This window comes from Apiospora phragmitis (genome assembly GCF_038363925.1).
Source record: "Apiospora phragmitis strain CBS 135458 chromosome Unknown utg000013l:1.0-2965645.0:1.0-2969333.0, whole genome shotgun sequence".
NCBI classification, from domain to species: domain Eukaryota; kingdom Fungi; phylum Ascomycota; class Sordariomycetes; order Amphisphaeriales; family Apiosporaceae; genus Apiospora; species Apiospora phragmitis.
Window position 1 is genome coordinate 2,610,124 of NW_027117413.1, and position 26,617 is coordinate 2,636,740.

Consider the following 26,617-nt stretch of genomic DNA (forward strand, 5'->3'; position numbering starts at 1 on the left):
TGCCAGCGAAGCTGGATGGGCTTTGCAGTCCCGGGGAGACTTAGCCAGGTTTCCTTGGCGCACCCTCCCGTTGGGGCATAGCCGTAGCGGCAATGAAGCAGCAGCCATTGGCTAGCACACCGCGAGCTACGCCAATCTGCAAGCCCAGGTTGCCCGGGAACTCGGTGGCTTGGGTACCTGTTTGCTCACTTACTGCACTACAACTCTCCTTTCCCAAGATCATTTATCAGATCCTGGGAATCCCCCGGCTCCTGACATGGCGATATGCACGATCCTTGGCTGTTCTGGGCGGGAGACTGGCTAGTTCATATTGTTCATCTAATCATGATATAATCAACACAAACAGACCGATATTTGTTTGTTTGGAGAAATGATGAGGCTTGGGACTGGTGTGTTCGCTTCAGCTCTGCTGAGATGCAGGCTGACTGGCTGATAAGAGATCTTCATATAAAAGAGCCATGCTCAATAATGTAAGCTGTTGCTTGACTTGAGAAGTCATCCTTAGTATCCCGAGCTCCAACATGCAGTTTCTCCTGATCGAGGGGTTGTTGGTCCTTGCCGCCTTGACTGCGGCATCCCCTACCTCGAGACGCGCCACAGACCACGTAACTCACGAGAAGCGTCACCAACTGCCCGTAGTATGGGCCAAGCGCGAAAAAGTTGACGGTCGCGCCGTACTCCCTCTGCGCATCGGCCTAAAGCAACGCAACCTTGACCGCGCCGACGAGCTGTTGGACCAGGTAAGCACCCTAACCACTTAGCCGTCCTACAACATAAGCAGCCACCCAAATTGACTACCGATAAGCGAAGCCCCTTAACTCCCTTTTCGCATATAAGTCAGCATCCAACCCCCTCATCAGCAATTAGAGGATACTGCTAAAATCGTCACTTCTCGTGCTTTCTAGCCATGCCCATCCTAACCCCCGAAGCCGCTATTTAACGTGCCATTTTGGCCGTACAAGCTGGCGAGTCGGAACGTGCAGCCTCTAAAAGACTTAAGGTACCCCGAGCCACCTTGCGGGACAGAATCAGGGGCAGACCGACCCGGACCGAGTCCAAGGAGTCCGCCAGGACCCTCTCTTCCGCCCAGGAGGAATATCTTAAAACCTGGGCTATCCGATAAGAGTAGCTAGGCCTTGCCCCTAAGCATAACGTGTTCCGGCTGTTCGTCGCCCGGCTATTCAAAACAGACCAGCGCGTCCTGCCCCTTAGAATCCACTAGGTAAAGAGATTTATCGCCCGTCACCCTAAGCTAAAAACTATATTAACCACGACGATAAATTTCCGACGCGTTTATTATATATTTAAAGAGAATATCTAGCTTTGTTTCTTTATTTTAAGGCAGGATTTTATTAAGGATATTCTCGCTCGATTTATTTATAATATAAATAAAATTAATAATATTATAAGCTTAAATAATAGTTATTATATAATTAGTCCGGCCGAATTAATTAGGTTTTTTATTTAAAATACTATTTATCGCGAGTAGGCGACCGTTATAAAGTTTTTAAATATAAATAATATTATTTTACCCTTTTTAATTATTTTTAAAAGCGTTAACGTATAATAATAATAATTTTTAAACCGCGGCGACAATTTTTACGACCTACGGATAAATCTTTAAAACTATTTATTTATTTATTTACTTAAAGGATAAATTAATAACGAATTAATTATAATATAATTATAAAATATTTATTTATTACGAATAAAACCGGAGGACCCGGAGTAATAGCGGCTATTTATTTTAAACGGCTATAATAATTACGTATAAAACTACTATATAACGGAATATATAAATAATAAAATTTAATTATTATATTTATTTATATATTTTTTTTATATACTATAACTTTTAAATCTAAGTCTTTTTTTAATATTAAAATAAAAAATTAAAAAATATTTCACTCTTCGCTATTAATTAATATTTAATATAAATATAAATAAGGTTAACTTTATTTAAGCGGAGCACCGGGCCCGGGAATTAGCTTTTAAACTTAAAATAATAGCTAGCGGATAGCGAGCCACCGGAATCTACCCACGGGACATTTCTAAACCCTTAAACTCTCGGTTACGTAAATACGAGCAGGGCCGCGGTTAAAAAGTGGTCCCTTTAAGCCTTAAATAACTTAACGATTAATAAACACTTATTTAAAAAGCGCTTATACTTATTAACTCTCAGTACATACGTTAAATTAAAGCTTTAATATATAATAAAGATATTTAATTTAATAATACTTATAAAAGGCTATTATTTCGTAAGCTTAAAAAAGGGCTTAATACTTTAAACGCTTAATTAATTAAATTAAAATAAGAGAAGAATTATATATAAACTAAATTAAATAAAATATATAAACTTAAGCCTCGTCGAGTAATTAAAGACTTTAATCGTACTTTTATTATAATATAAGATATAATAATAGTTAGGGATAAAGTAATAAGCTAATAATATAACCCTTAGAATAAATCGAAAAAAGATAAAGTAATTTAAATTATTAACTTAAATTTAAAAAGCGATTTTAATATTACTAGCAATATTAAAATTAAAATCCGTTAAAGTTATAATTTTCCGATTTCTTTTTAAATAGTTATTAATAAAATAAATTCAGGTTACGATATGGTTTAGTATTAAGTTTAGGTGGCTACTTATGTGGTAGGACGGCTAAGTGGTTAGGGTGCTTATCCCACCCTAAGAGCGGGGATTATGCCCAGCACTGGACCCCGCGCCAGATAGCGGACATGTTCGCGCCCAGCCAGGAGGTTGTCGACTCAGTCCGCGCGTGGCTGGCGGAGTCGGGCATCGACCCGCGCCGCATTGGCGTCTCGGAGAGCAGGTCGTGGATCAGCGTCAACGCGACCGTGGCCGAGGTCGAGTCCCTCATCCAGACCGACTACCATGTCTATGAGCACTCATCGGGCCACCTCCACGTCGCGTCGGGCTCGTACAGCGTGCCTGCGTACTTGAGCGCTGAGCATATCGACTTCATCATGCCCACCCTGCACTTCGACGCCAAAGTCAAGCCGGGCCGAAGAGGCAGCGGCGACGAGCTGCGAAAGAGCCAGCAGCTGGGAGCTCGCAAGCTTTCAGGCCCGTACAGCGGTGCCGCGAAGATATTGGGCAAAATACCGGCACCCTTGCCAAGCTGGGCCCGCAGACTGGCATGTCCAAAATCATCAAGAAGCTTGAAGATTGCGACACGCAGATCGTGCCGGACTGCCTCCGTGCCCTCTATCATCTGCCGCCAGGAACCCCGGCGCAACCCGGCAACTCCTGCGGCATTGTCGAGTACACGCCGCAGTCCTACCACCCTGCGGACCTGGACCTCTTCTTCGCCAACCTTTCCAAGAAGGAGGTCGGCGACCGCCCCATCCTCGACTCGATCGACGGCGGCACCATCCAGCAGAACCTGACGGACCCGAACTTGTTCGTGGAGTCGGCTCTGGACCTCGAATACGCCATGGCGCTGGTCTACCCGCAGACGGTGATGCTGTACCAAGTCGGCGACATGTTGGGTGGCGGGTCGTTCAACAACTTCCTCGACGCGCTGGACGGCTCGTACTGCACCTACGAGGGCGGCGACGACCCGGTCCAGGACGGCGTCTACCCCGACCCAGCGCCCGGTGGCTACAAGGGCCCGGCGGACTGCGGCACCTCCAAGGCCACCAACGTCATATCCACCTCGTACGGCTACAACGAGGCCGAGCTCACTCCGGTCTACCAGATGCGCCAGTGCTACGAGTATATGAAGCTGGGCTTGCATGGCGTGACGGTGCTCTACTCCTCGGGCGATTATGGTAAGAAAGCTTATATGCCTAAATTTACGTTGGAAGGCGCACAAATAATAATACTTACTCTGCAGGCGTCGCCGGAAACGGTGGCATATGCGTTGGTACCAATGGGACGCAAATCAACGGCACCTCGGGGCACTTTAACCCATCGTTTCCCGGGACCTGCCCCTATATAACCGCGGTTGGGGCGACGCAGGTCCTCACTGGGACAAACATCCTCCAGGACCTCGCCAACAAAGTGCAGCCCGAAGTGGCGTGCGAGACAAGGATCAGAAGTGGAGGAGGCTTTAGCAATGTAAGTTCTGACTTTCCGTTGCCTCTAACCTCAATCCATCAGTACATCGGTACATGATTAGTTGACACCCATATCCGTTAACTTGCAGGTCTTCCCCATCCCCTCCTACCAAGCCGACGTCGTGTCCCACTACCTAACAGCCCACCGGCCCCCCTACGGCGCCGACTGAGACGGGGCAAGGGGCCCGTGGGCTTCCTCAACCCGGCCCTGTACGCGCACCCGGACGTGCTGAACAACGTCATCCGCGGCGCCAACCCCGGCTGCGGCACGGCGGGGTTCGCGGTGGCGCCGGGCTGGGATCACGTTACGGGGCTGCGGACGCCGAACTTTCCCAGGATGCTGGATTTGTTTCTGGGGTTGCCGTGAGCCAATGGCGGGGCAGGGCACGGTTATTGGCGGTTAGATGGAAGCGGTGATGATTCAGGCTATGGACACTTGCGTCATCTGTGCGACCATCCTGCTTACCTTGGTAGTGCTTGATTGGTCATGCACGCGCTGACTCACTACCAGCTGGTTGAGTAGCTCCCACAGTGTGTACCAAGCAAATTTTCTCACCATGTGCTTATTCTGCAATGACATAAGAACAATCACAATTATCATCCCTTAACCAGCAGCTTTGAGATGTTTTCTTTTCTTTTAGCAGTATACCAAGAAATATCTCAGTTTATTCTAGTTAAGATTATTCCGGCGCTTCCAGGTCATGCCTGAATACAGCTTATGTGCTCGAGCCGTGGAACGGGTCTCATCGGCTGAGCCAGACTTCATCTCAGCGTACCATGAATGGGCCGACAGCGGCACAAGGGAGCGCGCACATGTTCATTATTGGTACACACAGGAGTACGATAAAGTTTGGGATGATTACTGGCAGGCTTACGACATCTTGGAGGAGCGGCGCCTTCAACTTTACATGCCACACCCCATGCCTTGGAGCGATCAGATGCACGACGTGCGAGAAGAGCAGAGCCGAAATCGCCGCGAGACATTCTATCCGATGCAGGTTAGATTTTGGAGAGTATGTCCGCTTTGGGTACATATGGGACGCGAAATCGGGCAAGCAAATGGAGACCGACTTTACACCTGGCGGGCAACTTTGGATAACTGGGAACGATTTGTCACCAACTATAACGTACCATCTTTCAAGGAGTCTCTGTCCAGTGCTCAAAGGTCGTCGTTCAAGGTCCTGGAGGACTGGTGGCACGCCAAGTACAATTTCAAAACCCTGACCAAGGCTGCCCAGGACTATATGTATGAAAGAGTCGACACCGTCGCGACTGAGCCCATGCGATCCTTGAAAAAGAGCCCCAGAAAGAACTTCTCGTTGTATCACTCCTTCGCATTTGAGCTCTTTGTGTCCGAATTCAGCCCTTCCAGTTGGGAACCACAGATGAGCTACAACTTCCTATGGGGGTTGCAACTCCTTCGGTGGCGTGCTTCGCGCTATGCGGTGTCTCAGAGGGTAGCTTTATCGACATTTGGGTGCCCAGAGCCGCCTGACGGAGACTATCCTATTGTCACACTCAACGAGGGTACATGGCATGACAGCATTGCTTCTCGCGGGCTCCCACACTACTTATGGGACAATGAGGGTCTTCGGACAGTGCGGGTCGCCGAACTCGACTTCAAGCCCGAATACGTCTGTATCAGCCACACATGGGGCCGTTGGAGGTTACCCTCTTTCGTGGGCGTGGACGGCGTTCCATGGCCCGTCCCTGAAAACAGCCTCTACAATGTACGAGACCTTCCTACGCAACTATCGAATCTTACTGCTCGGTACATTTGGTTTGACCTTTTCTGCATACCCAGATAGGCTCAGAACGGCTAAGAGACATGGAAATATCCCGCCAATCTGCTATATTCCACGGTTGCACCGCTTGCATTGCATGGCTCCATGATGTGGAGGGCTGGACAGGAGTTAATGGAGCCGTTCGATGGCTCAGCTCAAATTTCCTATCAGCAACCACCGCCACCGACCACACAGAGAGATTGAGGCAGGCATGGCAGGCAGCAAACGTTCCCGCGGAATTGATGTCTCTTCCACCTGGGTGGGAAACTTTAGGCCCTTCCAGCGGAAGAGAGTTGGCTACTCCCATTTCTTGGTTCTCTTCGTTGTGGACTTTCCAGGAGGCTTTGCTTTGTCCTGGTATTGAGCTGTACTCGAGAGCTTGGGTCCGCTTGGAGGACGATCAAGGTTGCCCCATAAGCCTTTCTTCGCTGGCGGCCTTCATCGATCTCGCCGGATCCATGATCGGTGGCAAGGCCCCGACTGACGTGTCGATGGCCGATCCTGAAGAGTACCTCTCCACTATGAGGTCCAGGGGAGAGATCTATTCTGACCTTGATCACACACAGCTTCCGCTCGGAGTATCACATCTCATAAGGCTCATATCATGGACCCAGATCGACATCATCTTTGCCGGTCGCTCACCCGCAAAGACATTCGTAGTTTCTGGCAACAGACAGTGTAGCGGCGACCGATCAGCAGCAATCATGTCTGCAATTGGCGTTACGGACTGGTTTAACCCTCTTTCCACACCCCGGCGACATCTCGGAATATTCGATCGACATCGCACTGTGTTGGGAAAGTACCAGTTGAAGTTCGTGCAAGCAACTTTCGGGAGATTTCAGTCGCTACTATTTGACGGTGCGTGGTATGAAAGGGGCCGTCTTCACAAACAAGACTTATTCAAGAGGAAATCGATCGGGAGTATGATGCCGTTCAATGATAAGCCTGGCAACACGCCTGCAGTTGGTAATTCGAGGAATGATACATCAGGTTGGGTAGCCCTCGAAGTGATCGATCACCCGTCTATCTGTTCCTGGAAGATCCGTGCTGACGGGAGCATTAGAGTGCATTCAGCGGGTATTTGGGCTTCTAGCTGCGATAACAAGGCTTTCACGGCTGAAGCCATTCTTCGATACGCGGTGAACGGCGAGCGCCAGGTGAAGCATACCGAAAATCTGTGCGGAACATTACGCGAAATTGCCCAGGAGGTGTTGTGTATACTGTCCCTCTTTATAAAGACGGCTATCGTGGACAAGGTGTCATTCTACAGAGCCCGTCTATGACGGTACTAGGCCGTAGATATCTTTTGAACATTGGACGGGTCACGGTATATGAAGCGCAGATGCCACCAGCACAATCTGTCGACTGGGTAATTCTGTAATGTCTCAATAGGAGGTTGTAAGCTCGCTAGCAATATAGACTGACAAGATTCTCCTTCTGGAATTAAACCGAGTCACACTTGTCTCAAGCTGACGAAAACGATGTAGATCGTGAGCAATCAGATATCCTAACAGCGGAGCCCCTTTAATCCTCGGTGCTTCGGAGATAAAAGAACGGAGATAACACCAGCACTTGCACTCGGGCCCGCTCAGCTGAAATAAAACGCAACACGCTGCCATATCCCCCGACTATGAACCTTCTTCTCTTCATCTCCGTGCGCCGTCCTTCGTTTGCAGCTTTTGTTAGTTCAAGAGTCATCTTGACATTCGCACCTAGCCATGTCGGGTACTTCTGCGTTTACCAGAGCTTTGAACCAAAAGATCAGGTCCAATAAGGTCCTGGACCAGTGTTGGTGTTTGGTAATTTTGGAACTGCCTCGGGTCAAAACAGAAGCTCCCCAAGGCAGCCGTTGCTTCCACAGTTTACCTTACTTAATACCAAAATAATATGTTTTGTGAGGGCAGTGGTAACGTACCTGCTAATAATAGCAGCTGTAATTCAGAAATATCACTTGCATTCATTGGGGTAACACCGGCGTGCGCTCAACCCTATACTGCCTGAGGGGCTTGCTAGCAAGCAGGTACATTTTACAACTAAGTCATTGCTGACCGTATGCCCTCTTCCACAGAATTCATATAAATATCAAAACCTCAGAAGGTAGACCGACGATCAATTGAGTAAAGGGCAGGGCAACACACTGTTGAGTGAAAGAGCAATTACATCTCAGGCTTGAGTGCAAGTAGCACTCCCCTGGCAGCATTAGTCCCTTTCGGCCAGCTTCCCTAATTCATAATCTCCTGTCTTGGCTGCATTGAAAGCATTGCAGCGAAACTCATGAGCATCCCGGAACACTTCATATCTACAAGCTCCTGTAAATACTTACATACGCTTTGCTAGTGGGATCAGCTAGGTGTAAAGGTTTATCGTTTTCCTGGGTCTAAGGAGCACAGCATTTGGTGCTGGAACAGGGACAAACTTTCAGACAGCCAACCCACCAGTGGAATATTTCAAGACCAGAGGCCCGAGAAACATTTTCAGCCAGATCTATTCCTTAACTATCACGAAAGCTCCTATCCATTATTGATCGAACCAACAACAATCTCCAATCACTTTTTTCACCATGTCCGCCATGAACATAATGGCGAAAACGACATTACAAGACAAGCAGCTCCATTGTATCGGCGCAGGTGCTTGCGGTAGCGTCTGGTCCACCAACAACTACAATGATGACAAGGCCACATCTACTGTGTTAAAGCGAGAAGATGGCGCCAAAGGCCGCTCATTGCTGAATGACTATCAAGTTCACCTTTCCGTCATCCACGCTCTACCACGCTGTCCGGAAAGCATTCGCACCGCCTTTCGGATACCCCAGTGTCACGGCTTTTTCCGACCCGGAGAACATACACGCCTGTTTCTGCAGAGGTTCCCTCTGGAACAGCAGCAGTCATGCAACATCTTGGTGTCGCAACGAATCCCACCCCTGAGCAAGATGACCAGGGATCTGCTATGCGACAAGTATTGCCCGCCTAGCTTCCTCGACCAGATCAAAGCCGACCCCAGGTCCGTCGACTGCCTCATCAGGCCCTATTTGGGTCGTCGCCGTGATCCAGGAAACGCTGGCCGTCAATCCAAGTTTCAGTCCTTCAGTTTGCAAAACCACGTCGTATCAATCGACCAAATGGACGACCTGGGAATCACCGCCGACATGAAGGAGCAGTACGCGGCTGCCATGGCCAAGGCGCTGGCCTTCATGCACTGGTGCGCACGCATCGACGCCGACGATGTTGAGTTCGTTCTTTGCACCACCGCCACCATCACAACAACCCGAATGTCCAGATCAAACCCAAGACGAAGGGACACGTCATACGGCATGCTTCGAATCTGATTCCCTTGGCCGCCACGCCCTTTGGGTCCTCGACTTTGATCGGTGCAGGCCCCTGTCCATGTACGAAGCAGGCATAGCCCTCGCCCAGAAGGCCTTCTACCGGAACGATCTCTATTACCCACGCCCGGCACGGGCCCACCCGGAAGACCAGCGGCTATGGTTGGTGTTCAAGCGCAGCTTCCTGGAAGCCAGTCTGAGTATCCTCAGGTCAGATGCTTCTGTTGCCTCGGATATACCCAACGACCTCCCCAGCCAGGCTGATGGAAGCCATAGAGTCTGGCGTGGCTGGGCTTTCTGGATGATGACGAGATGAAGGGGGCTCTCGCTGACTGGCAGCGGCGTCAGAAACCCGATGAGATGACCTAGGAACTGAGGAATCACAAGCAGGCAGCAACCCTGTCAGCCACCCTTTACCAGGTCGTGAACCTCTCGCATTGCAATACCACCAGGCGGTCCCCAACCTGATGTCTGTACCGGAGCGTTGCGTTCTCGGGAGCTGACCTCCGACTTTGAAAACATAGTTGATAGCGAGGCTGTTAACCAATAAATCATCAGGCTTGAAGTGGATGGCGGCCTCCGGTTCTGCTAACTGGGCATGGTAGCTGCAACTCGAGGAGCAACGCAGGGCGGAACTGCAAAGGTTTATGGAAAAGGAGGAGGAGAAATCATTTTCGAATAAGTAGCGACAACATTTATCTTGTGTTATGTAACTAGTTCATCATCTGACATTGGCGGCTTGGCTCAGTCCCGGCACGGAGTCCTATGGCTGCCAGGCTGGTGCTGCATGCGGATCTGACAGTACAGACCAGGGGTTGGTGGTGTCATTATATCGGACCGCCTTTTGACAGCGGGGGCCGGGGCGCCAGGGGAAGCGGACGGACAGCTGTCGAGGGTGGGAAACCCTTGTTTCCTGTGTTTCCACCCACTTTAGCTCACCAAGATTATTAATAACTGAGATTGGGGCGGGGCATGACCATGTTAGCGACGGTGGGACAAAAGTCGGTCCGATCCCGACCTTCCTAAGTTCCTCTCGCCCCTCTTCATCCTGCTTTCCTCGGGCACATCACTGTCAGGGGCGGGGTGAACAGGCGGGTAAAGTGCTTTTCCCTCGGGTCTTTCAAAGAGCCAAGGGGAAATTTCCAGTCTGGACCAAGGGCGGCACTTTCGAGACAGGCTGGCAAGTTGAGGGTGTGAAGGAAAGCCCACCTCCTCGGCGAGAGACACTGGCGCGGGTCGGGAAGTCGGAAGCAGGTTTAGGTAATAATACGACGGGAGCGTTCAGCCTCATCTGGACTCCACTGGCATCATTCCATACATGTATGGTGAGTTTGCAGCTCGATGCGGGCGAGGGCTGTCGCGCTTTTCTCGCATGCTCCTGTTATTTTTACGTTTTATCCTTGCTACCAGTGGCTGTCAGCACTCGAAGTCATACAAGCGCATCTAGCCGCTATTCCATTGGCGTCGCTGAAACCCGAACCAGCCACCACGCCCTCACGAAAACGCCCGGCTGTGCTACGAAAGCCCAGCCCAGCTGACATTGGCCTAAAGATGTTGACCGCCCGCTCCCATCTTTCCGAGAGCTGATCGTTCAGGCACCCTGATTGTGGCCCCCAACTTCTGCACGAGCGAAGGGGGGCAAGACTATGATCAGGCTGTGACCGAGGCAGCTGAAATTGACTGTATATAAATATATGTTAGAGGAATCAGGTTAATCTACTGCACCACTTTCTTCGTGCCTCTCTACACCTAGCGAAATATTTTTATTGAGATAGGCCCAGTACCATGGAAGCTAACACCCCCCTACTCAACCTCCCGAGCGCCGTCAACAACATGGACAACAGCAAGCACCTACGGCGTCTGGAACAACCAATGGTCGCCCTGAGAAGACACGTCAGCCTCAAATTCTGCCTCCATCTCACCGGCCATATTGCCTCGGCATTGATCACCGGAGCAATACTCCAACTCAGTCTCCGCAGCGTCTACCGGGCAGACGACGGTGCCTGGGACTACAGGTGGTACATGCTCAATTTGGGACAGAAAGAGGAAGGTAATCTACTGCAGATACTGGCGAAGCTGCACGAGCTCATCATGGTCGCCTCCCTCTATGGCATTGCCTTGCACATCAGTCGACGACTGCTGGTGGGCTCGGCTGGGGTGCCATTTGGGTTATTGGTGGGTGGCTACCAATCGCCGGGCAGCTACATCGTACACAAGGCACTGTGGTCGCCATTACTTGGATCTTTTCGGCTGAGAAAGTGGCGATTTGCCATATTCGCCCTTGGCCTTTTGTTCGCTACTGTCTTCGCAAATGCACTCGGCCCCGCTTCAGCCATCGCGCTCATCCCGAATCTTGACTGGTACACAATGGGAGATCCCTTTCGCAACATCAGAGCCCAAACCTCCACGTACCACATAGGACGCGAAAACATGACTGCCGAAGAAACGATTCGGACCTTTTACCCCACTGTCCTCGATCGATTTACGTTTGACAATGAATACAATTTCAACCTGTGTCGCTCGGCAAACTGGAATGTCATCGACTGCCCCGGTGCTGACTGGGAGGCAATATTCTCATGGGCCAATAGTTTTACTGGGACCGGAGTGAACACTAATAAGGTACTACGATTGGCCGGACAGACGAGGTATATCACGGCAAATGCGTTTACAGCCACAACACTGCTGCCCAACGCGAACACGAGCGGGGTCGCAGTTGGCACTTCATTACCCTTCTTCGTGGTCGATCTGATGGATCAACTTTGGTCCTTGGTCAGCCTGAAGGGGATGAGGGCCGCTGAACCAGAGCGGCAGCGCCTCCGCATATCTCCCGAAAGCCCTGTGTTAGCACCTGTGGCCAAGGGACTTCGAATCCGCCAGGGCCAACAACGCAACGCTATTTTCCCCTACGTCTTGGCTCAACGAGCCTACCACATCAGCTGTCCGCGATCAAGCGTGGCCGATACCTCAAAATATTTGGAATGTCGACCGCAAGTTGTTCGATATGCGGTACACCTGGGTCCCTGTGCCGCAGGATGATCGTCGCCTCCACAAGCGTGCCTCTATTGGCATTGTTTTCAAACTACCAGGCATGTACCACGGCGTCGTAATGCCATGCACCATTTCGTCGTATTGGCGTCGTCCAGAGGTCACCATGGATCCTACGATGAACCTCCGCGTCGAGAACAGCTTTATCGAGACCACGGCCCTCAAAAGACTAGGCAGGCCCGGATCTCCTCAATCCGTGGTGCGCATAGAGCCGGAGTAGGCTGGCGTGGGCTTTCATAAGCCCTTACTGGCGTACGGTTACCAATTCCATACTGCTAATACGTCAGAATACTACACCAACTTTCTTTCAGTGTTCACCGAGGCGTTATGGGATCCCCCCGATACGGTGATGAAGATGAATGGATCAACTATAAACTGCTGCGATTTTGATATACACCACAAAAGCCCGCAATCCGCCACCCCAACGATATGCGATCCCATATCAATGATGCTATCTCTCGCTTTCACCCATAACATGGACTCTGTGGGGTATCGGAACATCACGCACGATGTCGTGTTACGTTCAAACAACACCGCCAATATGACCACACTCAACCTGTTGAAAGCTATGCAGGACTTTAGGGAAAATGGTACTTTTAACACTACACTTGTGAAGAGCTACCAGCCCCGGCTTGAAATAACGTTCGAAGTTGAGCGGTTTGGGTGGGGTTACGGCTTCCAGTCTTCTGGGAACGGTACGCTGATCTATGTCTTTGTGGTACTGCTGCTGCATTCCTCTCTTGTCGTCGCATACCTGGCATACCCGATCTGGTTCTGGTGTTGGGGGGTAGGCGGATACCTTAGCAGCGCATGGGATGATCTGGGCGAGCTGCTAGCGCTGGCGCTGGCGCTGGCTTCGAACGAGGAAGTTGATGGTCGGGAAGAAGTACCGTTGAATACGTGTAAAAGATTAAGCTAGCCCTAAGGGCTTAGTCTGGAGCAATCATACATCGTCAATCAATTACTTGGCTAGACACTATTCCGTCGCGATATCTCTCCTAGCGGACGGTTCGCCTACGATCTCGACAACTGTGTTCGTGAGAAATACCACGTTGATGGCAGCGTAGCTTTTCAGGTGAGAAATTTTAACAATCCTCGATACTATACTCCTTACTGCCCGTCCGTACCCTTCTCTCGTATACCAAATCGGATCATCCCCATTTGTCCCTTAAGCTCTTGTCATTTTTGGACCACCATACCACACCACCTCCACGTAAGCTATCGAAAGAAAATGGGGGGTAATTATCACAAGTCAAAATCGCGTACGCCGAAGCAGCCGCAAATACCTCGACCATGCGCGCGTTGGTCCTAATGGCGAGGGCGAGGGCGAAAACCATCTATCTATTCCCAGTCGGAACCGCATGACACCCTACAATGTGATACAACCGTTGGTCGAGTCGTCTTGGAAGATGCCGCCCAAGAACAGGGCCTCGTCGATACCCTCCTCCTGCGTGCCATTGAACAGGAAATTCTCAATGTTGGCCCCTAGCGGTCGCTTCTGGAGCCCAAAGTGCGTTTCGCCCAGTGTCGTTGGTGCCTTGCCCGATATATTGTTAAAGGTTGGCGGCATCACCACCTTCAGGGGCTGGTCGTTGGTGCTGTAGAGGACTGATATCATGCTGCAAAAAGGGGTTAGCTATGTCAAAATACACACACACACACATATAGAGAGGAAAGCAAGACTGCGGGCCTTCCGATAGGGAGCAACCGGAGCACGCATTGGAGAGTTGGTTATTGCTTACTTTTCATCAAAGTTCAAGTCGATGCCGAAATTGTGCCACACGTCGTCGGTAAGCGGCGTCTCGAAGAACAGCTTGGTCGGGACGTCCCACTTGTAGCCCTCGACGCGGAACGTCTTGCGCGGCGGGGTGTCGACGGGGGCACCGAGCGGGGCGCCGGCCTTGATGCTCCAGAAGTCGGCCTGGAAGTCCTGCGCCTCGTGGAAGGCGAATTGATACTCGTGCGTGTAGTTGAGCGGGCGCGCCGGGTCGGTGCGCACCGACATGTGCCAGGTCTTGTGGCCCGTGACGGTCGGGTCGTTGTTGTTGACCAGCAGCTCCGCGCGCCGGAGCGCCGTCTCCCGGCCCTCGGAGCCCGAGAGGAAGACGGACTTGTCCGAGAGGCTCAGGCCGACGGGCTTGGTTCCCGCTTGGCGGTCGAAGCGCGACGGCGGGATTGGGGGGAACTCGATGATTTCGTCCCAGGTCACGTTGGGGCCCAGGACGTAGCCGGGGTTGAAGGGGCTTTGCTTCGAGACAAAGGTCTTGGATGTGGCGTTCTGAGGCACGCGCCCGTCAAAGCTGAGGATACAGGCTGGGAGAGCGGCCGCGCGAGCCAAGCCGGCAAGCAGGACCACTGGTGAGAGGTGAGTTGATATAGACATGATGAAGGAACTAGAAATTATTATTGCACGAACAGAAATATGCCCAAGGTCGAAAGTAGAACTATGTGAGTATAGGTTGGTGATGAAAGGGCCTGTTTGGTAATGTGGCGATAGATCACTACTTAAGGGCGGTAGCTGCGTTATGAAACAGATGGATGGTTCCGGCAAATATATTGTCTCCCCTTGCGCTATGCTATATGAGTCGTATAATACGACACGACAACCCCGGGCACCTATTCCGGCCCCCTCTACCTGACTCAGACCGCAGTCGCACCAATGCAGGCCCTTCCTAGACGCATTTCCTTTGAATCATTTAACCGCCTACAGACAATAGGCCAGGCACTGCGATCACACTGCAGTATCCGATGATCAGCTGGAAGGAGGACGCTTCATGTGCAGGATTAGTGCATACTCGCAGTGAGCGCCGCCTGCATCGTCGTCGAGCGGTGTGACACCGTAGAATGCGCAGTCGTATCGGTACGGAAACGCTGTACTGGCGTGTTGGAGGCGAGCCAGCAGCTGCCCCTCAGGAATTAACGTTACAGTAGCGCAGATTCAGGTGCAGTCTCTCGGCGCAATAATAGAGCGCACGACCAAGCCGTCGAGCTGGCCCTGCAAATCTGGGCTCCCAGCAATAATAATAGACTTCAGATCGCTTTCTAACTCTTTAGAAGACGTTTCCGTGGGGATCAGATCCACATGCAAAGTCAAATCGATCACGGAAAGGTCGCTGGCGTCGTGTGCTGCCGCCTGAACCTGTTTTCTGCTGTTGTAAGGAATGCGCCCCCTAAGCCAATTGGTAAATGCAAGCAGCAAGTAGAAAAATGACGCTCGCCCCAACGAGCAACTGCGTGGACATCTCAACGACGCTTGTCTTTAAGGGCCATACTTTTGCTTCGTGAAACGGGATCTCTTAGTGGTGTACGCGCATCGTAAAATATGAGCGGTCTGCCCTGGCTTTTTTTTTCATATTTGTGCCGAGAGAGGTGCAAGGCAGGCACAACTTTAGAAGTTGGGCTGACCTGTAGACCACAAGACCGCGGGAGGGCTGGGGTAGAGATAGGATTCCAGGGATGCTTAGTGGGCTCAGATATCATGTCTAGTTAGTACATCTATTCCTAAGAATAATTGAGCGAAGATACCGTCCGTATATAAATAATATATAACGAGTTTTACGGAAGAGAGGTTCCCTGGTCTCGAGCTAGCCCACGGCAGTTGGACAGCAATGCATTGGGTGCTGGCGAATAGGTGTTCTGTTTTCAGGACCCAGTGCCCACTTACCCCTACTGGTTTGTCGGTATTTTGCTGACGATACCGCGATGGGTGACGGAGTGTAGACGACGAGTGACGAAAGGGCAGTCTTGGAAGGTTATGTGCTGTTCTTATGGATCTCATATTTATGAAAAGAAAAACTCTATTTAAGTGAAAATTTCATTTCCGTAATGTGCTTGATGCTAATTTCTTTTTATGCCTTTTTGGTCGCACCACGGGAGGTTGGCCCCAGCGACATGCAGGTATGTCCTTTGCCCTAGATGACCCCAACCCCCGCATATGTCACGCAACGTATCAGTGATATGTTGAGATCTTCTCTGTCCATAGGTACACATACTTTACAGGTGGACTCGGAGTGCTGGGTTTTTGTACATGCAAGCCCATATCTTCTTTCGGGCGCGGGGCTCGTTTCTATTGGCGCCATACTGGTCCAGTGCAGGGGTACTGTTCCAGAACGCCGGCGGAGGGGCTTCTTGCTTGCCAGGGACTCAAGGAGGAGCGACGAAATAGCCTGTCCGGCAACGGGATAAAGGTGAGGATGTCGAAGCATATTGCGAACAGCACAGGATGATCCGTCCGCGATCCCCGACGTACTACACATCTTGGTCAGTCATGGGCGCATTAGGCCATAAGCACGACGACCCTACCATTTGTAGGCCGTCCCTCCTATTCAGTACAAGTTGGTACGATTAATGAGCGTGGATAATGAACATAGACGATGCACGGTATTGGAACACATCGAGACGTAGTTTTTGAAATCTGATTTAGACATTAAAAGTGAAATATTTCTAAGTGGATATCAATAGATGCAATGCTACCAGAAAAGTTTTAGGCGCCGAGCATAATGCGTGATGTTTGGCCACACGTTAACAACATGTTAAGAGAGACCCAGTCCCTGGTGTTGGCCGTGTCCTCTTTTGTTTTCTTTCCTTTTTTCCGTTTTCTTCATTGTCTTTTCCCCACTTTAAGCCTTGGACTTTGTCCGCTTCATGCTGAACTGGGACTGGTTGGTGTGCACCCGGTCGATATCGAACGGGTTGTCGTTGTACGCCGCCAACGAGTGGTGCGTCGGCACGCGCGCCAACGAGGACCGCTGCGAGGCGGGCCGTGAGCCGGGGCGTGAGTTTCCTGTGCGGATGGCGGCGAACGCGGGTCCGTCGCGTTCCGCATCGTCGTCATCGCCAGCCGTGGCAGCGCCGTTGGCGCCCTCGGTCAGGGTGCGCTCGGAGCCCTTCTCCCCCTCGTTCTCCTCGGCGTCGGCGGCGGCCTGTTCGGCCTTGAGCCGCTTCATGAAGGCGAGCGACTCGGCGGCGAAGTGGCACTTGGCGCGGATCTGGGGGCCGTACTTGTAGAACAGGAAGGGGAAGGGCACGCAGGCGAGCGCCAGGAAGGCGGGGATGCTCGAGGCCCAGTGGATGCCGAGGTCGGCGTACATGTAGCTCGTGAAGAGGGGGAAGGCGAAGCCGAAGAGGGAGCGCAGCACCGAGTTGGCCGCCAGCACGGACGCGGCGAAGATGGTGTAGGCGTCGATCAGGTAGTTCATGATGCTGAGGAAAACGAGCACCATGCCGAAGCCGAAGGGCACGCCGGCGGCGATGCTGACGACCCAGTGGATCGAGGCCGAGTTGGTCCAGGCGAACCAGAACAGACCGACGGGCAGGGCGACGGCGCCGACCATGGCGGGCGGCAGGCGCGCCTCGGGCGGCGCGAAGCCCTCGTTCTCGTCCTCGATGCGGATGTAGCGGCTGTTGTCCCAGATGCTGTACGCGACGGCGAAGATCATGCCGACCATGATACCCAAAAAGGCCAGCCCGCTGATGCCCTGGCTCCAGCCGCGCTGGCCCTGGAAGACGATGGGGAAGGCGCCGAACAGCATGTAGAGCGTGCCGTAGACGATGGCCATGAAGATGGACAGCAGCAGCACGATGGGCTCGCGGAAGAGCAGGATCCAGGGCCGCGACAGGGCGGTGCGCAGCGACTGGCCGAGCGTGACGCGGCCCCGGTCGGCGTCGATCTTGCTGACGTAGTGCTTGCCCGTCCGCTTCGAGAGGGCGGCGGCGCGCTTCCGGAGCAGCACGGGCGCGTACGTCTCGGGCACCAGCAGGCCGCCCACGATCCAGAAGAAGCCCGAGAAGGCGGCCAGGAAGCCCATGACCCAGCGCCAGCCCGCGGCCTGGCCCAGGAAGCCGCCGATGATGGGGCCGAGGACGGGGCCGAGGAAGGGCGCGGCCGCGAACAGAGACATCGCTGAGACCTCGCTGGGCGGCGGGGAACATGTCGGCGATAACACCACCTGCGTTGGTCAGCGGGGAAGAACCAAAAGCGCCCGCGAAGAAGCGCAGCACCAGCAGTGTGGTCGGGCCATTGGCCCCCGCCGTGCCCGCGTTGAAGGCGGTCAGGGCCGCGTAGGTGGCGAAGAACAGAACCTGGCGGCCGAATACTTCACTCAGCGGCGCCCACAGCAAAGGGCCGACGGCGAAGCCCAGCACGAACAGCGAGACGCCCAGCGTGGCGACCTCCTGGGTGATACCAAACTCCTCGATGATCTGCCTAATACCGCCCGAGTAGGCCGACGAGACCAGCGCGACGGCGAGGGTCGCGAGGGCGACGGTGAAGGTGATGAACCATTTGGTGACGGTGCTGAAGTTGAAGGGGTTACGGGGGTCGTGCGGTACCCATTGCACCAGGTAAGGGTCCTCCTCTGTGCCGGAGCCGGGGTATGGGTGGTTGAGCACGGAGTCGGTGATGCCCGACTGGTCGAATACTATCCGCCAGTAGGGGATTTTGTGTGGTGCTGTGTGTTCGAGGTCGTGGCCGCCAGGTTGTTTTGGCTTGGTATCCTTTTCGGACGCCATTGCGCCGGGTCGCTGATTGGTAGGTTTTTCGTGTGACTCGACTCTAAATGTTTGCTACCCGTCGGTTAGGTTCGGGAATGTCGCAATTCTGCAGCGGGAAGTGGACCGAGGTCGGTCACTACTTTTTAGGTTACAGTATTGGCTAGAGAGACAGAAACACGAGAGTCTCAAAAAGGTAGGATAAGACAGGGATGTCGTAGATCTAAGATGTAGCCAAGTGAGGAATCTGAGTCGGGATGGATGGGGGCAAAGGGGGAGGTGGGATGGCAGGTATTATAAAGGACGAATGAATCATCGGCCGCACTCTTTACAGAATACGGGCGCCGAGGTATAAAAACTATTTTTTTTCGACGGCGAGACGGACCTCGCGACCAAAATGCTTCTTCGCTGATTACAAGGGTGCCGAACAGCTCCACCCTCTTGCTCTCCACGCCCTTTCAGTCGACCATGGTCAATCTTAGATGGTCAAAGCCTAGAACGGATTTAGTAAGAAGCCCCAGAAACGGGATTAAACGCCGGGCTTTTCGCCTGCCTCCAGGGATCGTCAACGTCATGTCGCCCGGTCTTCAGGTCATCCGAAGTGGTCACCCTTATGCAGTTGCATAAAAAGGAGCTAACTCCGTGCCTTGCCGCTTCTCAGCCCGCCTTTGGCGAGTCAGCTATTCTGCAACGGATGATTCAACTGAGTCTGACCAAGTATTGAACGAAATATTTTTTGAGCCTCTGCGTCTACAATGCGTCTACAAATAGACCTGAACCCTCCTTTTCTTCTTTGAAGTGTAATATTTCCACGTTGTACTCTCTAGAATATTCCATACCTCTCGTACCACAGACAGTCTTCATTATGCTCTTGCATTCATGCGAGTCATAGGTGCAGCCGTCGTAAGCCTCGGTTCCGATGCAGCTTACTAGTCATGCCTGTACTCATAGCTGCTGTCCGACAACTTTTCCACATTTGTGTGGTGGTGGACATGGCAACGGAACTACTGTTTGACGGGACCCAACACCAAGGTGCTGGAACGCGCTAAACAGTAGTAACTCACCGCTAAGAAAGGTGCGCCGAACAGAGTCTAATCCGGAAAGGAAACATGCTTAATAATTAACAAAGGTGTTACCAATAGAGAGAAGAGAAAGGGACATGACGCAAACAGGGACCGGTCCGCCTTTGGCGTAGTTTGAGTCCGATGCTTTATGCTTACTTAGTACGCCAGATTCGGATTACGAAGCATTCCAGATTGGCATTAGCATGGAAGCAAGATAAGCGGTGGGCGGGGATTGGGGACTCTGGAACTCTGAGAATCTGGGTCGGACATCGGAGCATTTCTCTTTTCCTGAATCCCGTTCCTGCTAGCGCCGCGTTCAACCTTGGACTTTTCGCTCTTAACGCAAAGCAAATCACACCGTAGTCAAGCCGGCCACCATTGATAGTAGAATGCCAATACTCCCTAGCGCTGACTGGAGCTTAAAACGTATGCATGCGGCCTTCCGAAGTTTTACTTATAAATCCTTAACACCGTCTGACTCGGACTCGGGCGTAGCAAGCATTCAAGTCCGCTCAGCCGCATAGCATGTCGACGTTTGCAGTCAGCTGGGAATGCCGTGTGAGAGAAACAGTTCCTTTTGTCAGCTTCCTCGGGTTAACCCTCACACCTGGCGGCGCCTTACGATATTTAAGTCTTCCCTAAGCTGCCGGATAAGATGCCACCTTCTCAGCCCAGTCAGCCCCCCTCAGGGGATCGTCGACATGGTAGTATCACCAGTGGTCCCAGGGACCGGCACCTACATACTACTATGTAAGTAATCGGGAGTGGCTTTTCGCTGGCCATGGCACATGGGCTTCTGCATCGGTCCGGATGACACCCGAACCCTTCACGCAAGTAGCTACCCCTCACTTTTATGCAAGCTGGCGGAGAGATGTACAAATCCCCTCCACACTTTCCACGCAACTCCCCACGACCCCGGGCACCGAGCCCGACAGATATGGTAAGATATAGTGATACATATAAGCAAGGGTATGCATAAAGTGGTACTTTGCTTATCGTTGCCCTTTTTTATAGAATACATCGGGCCCGAGAGGCATAGTTCGGACGGACAGTTCGGACGGACTCACACCCGGACATGTCAGCCGGATATGTCCAGCTATCACCATGCATATCTTGGTGGCGCCGCATGACTGCAGACGACGTAAAGGGTCTAGATAGAACACGTACTTTTGGCCCCTCACCCCCAAGGGTGAAAGTACGACTCGTGGGCAAGGCCGACTCCAATGAGCAGAGCCGGCAGCCGTCAGGATCCATACAGCCAAGCAGCTGCCCCGCGCTACATACTTCACGCGTGGTAAACTCCCGATTCGCAAGAGAACAGCGATTATAATTGCGGTAATTAGGAACGCCTATTAGGCTCAAAACAGCGTGTCTATCTTGCGGATGATCCTCATCGGCTGGCAGGTGTATATGAATGGACTTATTTGCTGATGGCAGAGATATGTTAACCGTGACATATCTGAAAGCAGAGCGCGAACAGTAGCATTAATAACAAAGTGCCATAAAAAACCGTAGATTCTCATCATGTACCAGATTTATGTAGCCATACCCGGTATCTAGTCGTCTTCTAATTCGTCTAATCTTTCTTATTCTGTTGTCTATTATCATCATCTCGTCTCGCATTGTGGACATCATCACCATCAGCTTGATCGTCCCACGCCACGACCGTCATGTCCGACTTGACCCGGAACTTCTCACCCCGCCAGGAGACACTGGTGCCGAGCAGTACCGCCCAGGCCCAGATGGGGAAGGCGAGGAACTCGCGCCCCAGCCAGGCCAGGAACCACTCGCCCAGCCGTCGCCGCTCCGTGCCGCCCCGCGCGGTGCCACGTGCAAAAGCGGGCGTGTGCTCGTCGATCTGAACGCTGTGACCGGCATGCAGTCGGCCAAACAGGATTCTGTCATGAACCACCCAAAAGCGATCGCCCCCGTCCAACAAGAAGCCCAACTGGCCCACGTCTGCGGGATGCCGAGATACGTGTGGACCCAGGGCACCGTGGTGAGACCATAGGCAATAGAGGTGCAGCAGATGAGCGACTGGATGCCGGGCTCGACCAATGTGGCGGCCAGGACGGTCCATTTCCGGACCCGCAGCCAGCGCTTGCGGCGGGCGATATAACCGGCGACGGACATGCCCGCCATGGGCTGGATGGCCAGATTACCCCAAGCCAAGCCGTGGTTCTTAAAGCCGGGGATCTTAGACCTCCACAGCAGATCGCCGATCAAGTGGTCCTCGCAGATATAGGCCGAGAAATGGTCCAATCCAGAGGGCAGATGTGCGACGGACGCGGGTAGGATGGGATTCCGGCTGGAATCTGTGACCATGTCGAGATGCGACTTGCGGAACATGTTGCTCTTCCCCACGGCGCATGGCGCGACACCGACCGTGTTGATGGCCCCGTAGAACTTGGCATGCTCGGTCGCCATAAACATCTCTTCCAGTCGGCCTCCGCCCTGGGACAGAAGTGATTTTGAGACATCACGGTCGTGTGCCGTGCCGGGGTCGCCTGCAAGAAGACGTCGTGTTTCGGGGGTACCGGGCTGGATCGACGATACGGTATCTACCACAATGGGCATCTGGTGGGTGAACTTGTACGGCATCTCGCCTGTATATCCACATAGCTTATCGACCATGTGGCCAGCAGCTCCTCTAGCGATCCAGACATTGCAGTCGGCTATCCAGACGATGTCGCCCTTGGCCTCCCTGTACGCCCGGCTGAGGTTTCGGATCTTGGGGTTCGGGCCCAGCCTGTCGGCGTGGCCACCGCTGCTGCTGCCGTGGAGGAGCGGATCCTCGTCCTCGACGAAGATGCGGGCGTCGGCGTCGGGGAACTCGTCGAGCAGCCGGCGCATCACGGCGTAGGCGGCGTCCGCCCTCGAGGACACGCAGAAGTAGATAGTGAACCGGTCGCGCGGGTAGTCCTGTCGGAACGTGGAGGCGAGGCACTCGTACAGGAAGGGCTCGAGGCCCTTCGCGGGGCGCAGGATGGTTACATGGGGGACGTCCTGCTTGGGCTTGGTCGGGGAGACGGGCTTGGTCGGGACGGCGGCATAGTTTCGGAAGCTAGAGTGTGATCGGGCCAGAAGTCAATTGGAAGTCCAACGCCATGATATATATATTTTAGGGGGAGAGGTTGCATCACGTACATTTTGTAGCTACCAATGGCTTGGACGCCTATGACGAAGACGCCCCAGACGAGGGAGACGTATCCGAGAGCCTCGGTAGCAGATGGCATTGCGGCGGTTGCTGTTGCACCGGATGCCAAGCCCAAGGTAAAGTAAAAACTACTTCTTCGGTAAAGAAGTACCCTGTGATGACGTAAAGACGGCTTTCACCCTCGGCCGGTCATACGGATATCGGACCAGATTCTCCAAACACGGATTCTCTGGGACGATGCGAAACGGCCGCACACATAACGAGATAGGGTTTCATGCTATCAGAAAGACGGTGGCTCGTTCTATCGTCTTGAGCAATCTTGGGCCCGCTGGGACGCCGGCTCCATCAGGCCCCGCCCTTTGGAAGAATATTGGGTCTCGGTGTGAATTGTCAGGACGGTCTGACGGTGAATGAGAACTTGCGCTTCAGGCCACATTTTAGCTGGGCTAGTCAAATGCTTAGCACTGCACAGGGCAGCAGCCGCACTGTAGCTGACCTAAAGCTGCGGGCACTAGGGGTGGCATTTAAAAAAACCGGTTTTTTTATTTTTTAAATATATAAGGCTTAGCGGTTAAGTTTAACTCTAAGAAACTAGAGTAAAAAACTAAGCTTAGTTTTTATATTATTTTTAATATATATTTTATATTAATAACTTATTAATATTAATTAAACTTTTAATAATAATAATAAAAATAATAAACTTTTTTTTCTTTTAATTAAAAGCTTAGCGCACGTTATTAAAGAATCTAGTTTATTAATTTGAACTAGTTTAAACTAATTTTAAAAAACTTGAAGTTAAACTTAAAATCCTGGTGTTTTGCCACCCCTAGCGAGCACAGCATAAGGAAACATAGCTTTCCCCCTCCCCCCCCCTCTCTTAGAGCTTCGAGGTCCAAAGCTCCCCACTTCGAGGTACGTGCCCCACCAAGCTTTCGCTAGCCGAGATTTTCCGAATTAGCCATAAAATCTCGTCCTTGGGGTTTTTTTTCTTTGCAAGGTCAACACTTCACACACAAGCGAATTCTCGAGACTCAGGATACAGAATTGTACATGAGCTCCGACCAAATGGCTTAGAGCAGCTTCGATTGAATGGCCTCCTCAATCGTGTAATTGCTATCTCACATCGGGAGGAGCGTCCCTCATGTGAGTAAGTTTTCTATGTTTTCCACGTTTTCCAACATTCCCAAATGCAAAGGGGCCATGGCATGCCAATCACGGTGATGACAATTTATTTTTATAATTGGAGCTTAGAGACGTCAAACTCTCGATGAGCCACCAAATGACTACAACGGTATCTGAGTTATTGGCTATGGTCCCATCATTTTTGCACATGATCAGCAACTTGGCTCTTGCGACTTGCTAACTCCTGGTGCAAAGATAGACCACAATGATGTGAAGATCATACCTCAATGAACCAAACTCAAGAATCCTTCCCGGCCTCGCCAGTCCCCGCGGCTGGCTTGCCTTCCGGTACAGCTCGTGATGGGCCAAATGTGTCGCAACCTGAAAAAAGAGCCCACCTCGGCTGTAGTGCCTTCAGCTCCCAGGCCAACACCTTTGACAAAGATCCACGAACTGCCGATTCCTATTCGCACGTTCCCCTTACCCAGCTTCTATCCGAGTAATCCTCTGTCACTGATCCATGTCATCTACACATGGATCACACAGGCCTTGACTGCCCCGCACGAGCCCTCGATTGTCCATGAAGGAATATGGTCGGCCAAGACGCGAAGTGTACACATCGTGGATGCGAAAGCAATCCGCGCTCTGTGGGAGCAAGGCTTCTATGGGAAAGGACATCTCAGTCGAAGTGAACCCAACTGGTTGAAACGCGAACAAACCCGCAGTGGCACCCAGAAGCAGCATGTCGCAGAAGAGTATACCCGCCAGCGACGCGAGGAACGACAGCAGATGAAGTGGGACCGCGCCAGGAAGGAGCAAGAGGCCATCCACCGTGTTCGCCGTCTCGAGTCGCTCGTTGCACCTGTAGGACCGATGGAGCTCCTCCGCCTGCCCAATTCCCCTAGTGATCTCGCAGCACTTCTTGCTCCCAGTGACGCTATGGCAGAATCTCTCGATCTCCTTGCCAATGGACAGGCTCCTAGTAGGGATGTTAGTGCATCAGCAGCCGGCCCGCATTTGTCTTTGGGTGATCTGTCCACCCCGACTGCCAAGTTACAGGCCAACAGTAGTGCAACTAGCGCAGAGACTTTGGTAGAATCTCTGGTGAACGGGAGCCAAGAGCAACAAGGGACACCTACAAATTCGTATCCTTCCCCTCCGCCCGAGACACCACTGGAGAGCCTGGCCCAAATCAAGAGGCGGAAAAGTGTTCGGTTCTCTCCGAGGGTCGTGTCAACAACTTTTATGAATTCAGACCCGCCAAGCCCTAGCCTAGGAATGACAATGAACGGTCGTGGAGCTGTGAAAGCGATGGACGGGATACTCACTAATGGCGCAGTGCCCTTCCAGGAGCCTTCCATCCTACCCCTCGGCAATGTTACGTCGAGCAATGTCCTGCCGGAACCTGCGCAGAAGTCATCATTGCCGACCCTAAGCGCCATGTCCAACGACGCTTCTCTGGCAGTCGTGGATAAGGAGCATCTGCAGCTCACACGCGAGGAGGCTTTCTTCCTCACTTTCGGACTTGGCGTCCTCAAGGTTCGAGATGAGAAGTCTGGAGAGCTTCTCTCGACGCAGGACCTGTTCAACATATGCCGGGGCTATTCCTACTATCCCCGAGGCAATTGGATTTCCAGTCCGATGATCCGTTCTTGGTCCAGTACGCCGTGTACCACCATTTCCGGTCTCTTGGCTGGGTGGTACGGCCCGGTATCAAGTTCGGCTGCGATTGGCTTCTGTACAACCGCGGCCCAGCATTCTCGCATGCCGAGTTTGCTATCTCCGTCATTCCCTCTTATTCCGACCCTGGCTGGAAGAGTCGAGGCCGCAAGGCGCAAGCTCACAATTGGCATTGGCTACACTCGGTGAACCGTGTACAGTCGACAGCGGTCAAGACGCTTGTTCTGGTCTACGTTGACATACCACTACCCGGGACAAGTGATGGTGATGTCGCTGATGTCGCATCCCTCTTGAAGCAGTACAGGGTTCGGGAATTCATGTTGAAGAGATGGCCGATCAATCGGCGTCGGGATTGATGCGATTGATGTACGAGATATGAGACATGTTACAATACCATTGCATTGGTCGGCGTTCGGGGATTTTTGAAAACGATGCTGTCATACGATTAGGAATGGAGGTACGGATAAGGCTGGTTGCCGTTTGATGATCTTATATACCAGTCAGAGGGACGCGTGACTTCCAACTGATTATAAATATTGAACATAACTTCATGATGCATCTTGCAATACTCTTCTCCACGGCTGATTTGACTTGATTCTGCCCTTTTCCCACCTATTGGTGCTACCATAACCATGAGGTACATTGCCATGTAGCCTCAATTCATTGACGATTGCGGTTGGTTCTGCAATGCAGCCCAACTGCATGATCAACACCTCCTGCGGTGTATATTCACCCCAATCCCTCACAACAGGCACTTGGCACTTTGTTCTGACTGCAAGGCAAGGGAATCCCCGCGGTGAGGTAGCACGGGCGCTTACACTTCGCCGCGAGCTAGCGCATTTGCAGCTCTCGGGATCTTATCGTTTTGCTT

The 26,617-nt window shown here is 52.2% G+C and overlaps 8 protein-coding genes across 8 annotated transcripts; 5 read left to right on the top strand and 3 right to left on the bottom strand.

The window, feature by feature from the left end:
* Positions 1–521: 521 nt before the first annotated feature.
* On the top strand, positions 522–4,450 carry PG994_014514 (subtilisin-like protein; the record flags this gene model as incomplete). The annotated part of the gene is made up of 5 exons (XM_066865923.1): positions 522–740; positions 2,695–3,015; positions 3,099–3,795; positions 3,861–4,084; positions 4,265–4,450. The coding sequence occupies 5 exons, from the start codon at positions 522–524 to the stop codon at positions 4,448–4,450; spliced, it is 1,647 nt and encodes a 548-aa protein (XP_066709052.1).
* Positions 4,451–4,784: 334 nt separating this feature from the next.
* Positions 4,785–5,906, top strand: PG994_014515 (uncharacterized protein; the record flags this gene model as incomplete). The annotated part of the gene is made up of 2 exons (XM_066865924.1): positions 4,785–5,813; positions 5,892–5,906. The coding sequence occupies 2 exons, from the start codon at positions 4,785–4,787 to the stop codon at positions 5,904–5,906; spliced, it is 1,044 nt and encodes a 347-aa protein (XP_066709053.1).
* A 2,521-nt stretch (positions 5,907–8,427) lies between these two features.
* Positions 8,428–9,505, top strand: PG994_014516 (uncharacterized protein; the record flags this gene model as incomplete). The annotated part of the gene is made up of 2 exons (XM_066865925.1): positions 8,428–9,095; positions 9,241–9,505. The coding sequence occupies 2 exons, from the start codon at positions 8,428–8,430 to the stop codon at positions 9,503–9,505; spliced, it is 933 nt and encodes a 310-aa protein (XP_066709054.1).
* A 1,469-nt stretch (positions 9,506–10,974) lies between these two features.
* Positions 10,975–12,454, top strand: PG994_014517 (uncharacterized protein; the record flags this gene model as incomplete). The annotated part of the gene is given in 2 exon segments (XM_066865926.1): positions 10,975–12,127; positions 12,141–12,454. 2 exon segments carry the CDS (start codon positions 10,975–10,977, stop codon positions 12,452–12,454), a joined length of 1,467 nt encoding a protein of 488 aa, XP_066709055.1.
* Positions 12,455–13,603: 1,149 nt separating this feature from the next.
* PG994_014518 (uncharacterized protein) lies at positions 13,604–14,617 on the bottom strand (the record flags this gene model as incomplete). Its single annotated transcript, XM_066865927.1, has 2 exons — positions 13,604–13,853; positions 13,977–14,617. 2 exons carry the CDS (start codon positions 14,615–14,617, stop codon positions 13,604–13,606), a joined length of 891 nt encoding a protein of 296 aa, XP_066709056.1.
* Positions 14,618–16,853: 2,236 nt separating this feature from the next.
* PG994_014519 (Major facilitator superfamily domain- general substrate transporter) lies at positions 16,854–18,744 on the bottom strand (the record flags this gene model as incomplete). Its single annotated transcript, XM_066865928.1, has 2 exons — positions 16,854–18,062; positions 18,127–18,744. The coding sequence occupies 2 exons, from the start codon at positions 18,742–18,744 to the stop codon at positions 16,854–16,856; spliced, it is 1,827 nt and encodes a 608-aa protein (XP_066709057.1).
* A 2,619-nt stretch (positions 18,745–21,363) lies between these two features.
* Positions 21,364–23,023, bottom strand: PG994_014520 (ceramide glucosyltransferase; the record flags this gene model as incomplete). Its single annotated transcript, XM_066865929.1, is given in 3 exon segments — positions 21,364–21,645; positions 21,660–22,851; positions 22,935–23,023. 3 exon segments carry the CDS (start codon positions 23,021–23,023, stop codon positions 21,364–21,366), a joined length of 1,563 nt encoding a protein of 520 aa, XP_066709058.1.
* A 1,403-nt stretch (positions 23,024–24,426) lies between these two features.
* PG994_014521 (tRNA-splicing endonuclease subunit Sen2) lies at positions 24,427–26,102 on the top strand (the record flags this gene model as incomplete). Its single annotated transcript, XM_066865930.1, has 2 exons — positions 24,427–25,649; positions 25,688–26,102. 2 exons carry the CDS (start codon positions 24,427–24,429, stop codon positions 26,100–26,102), a joined length of 1,638 nt encoding a protein of 545 aa, XP_066709059.1.
* Positions 26,103–26,617: the final 515 nt, after the last annotated feature.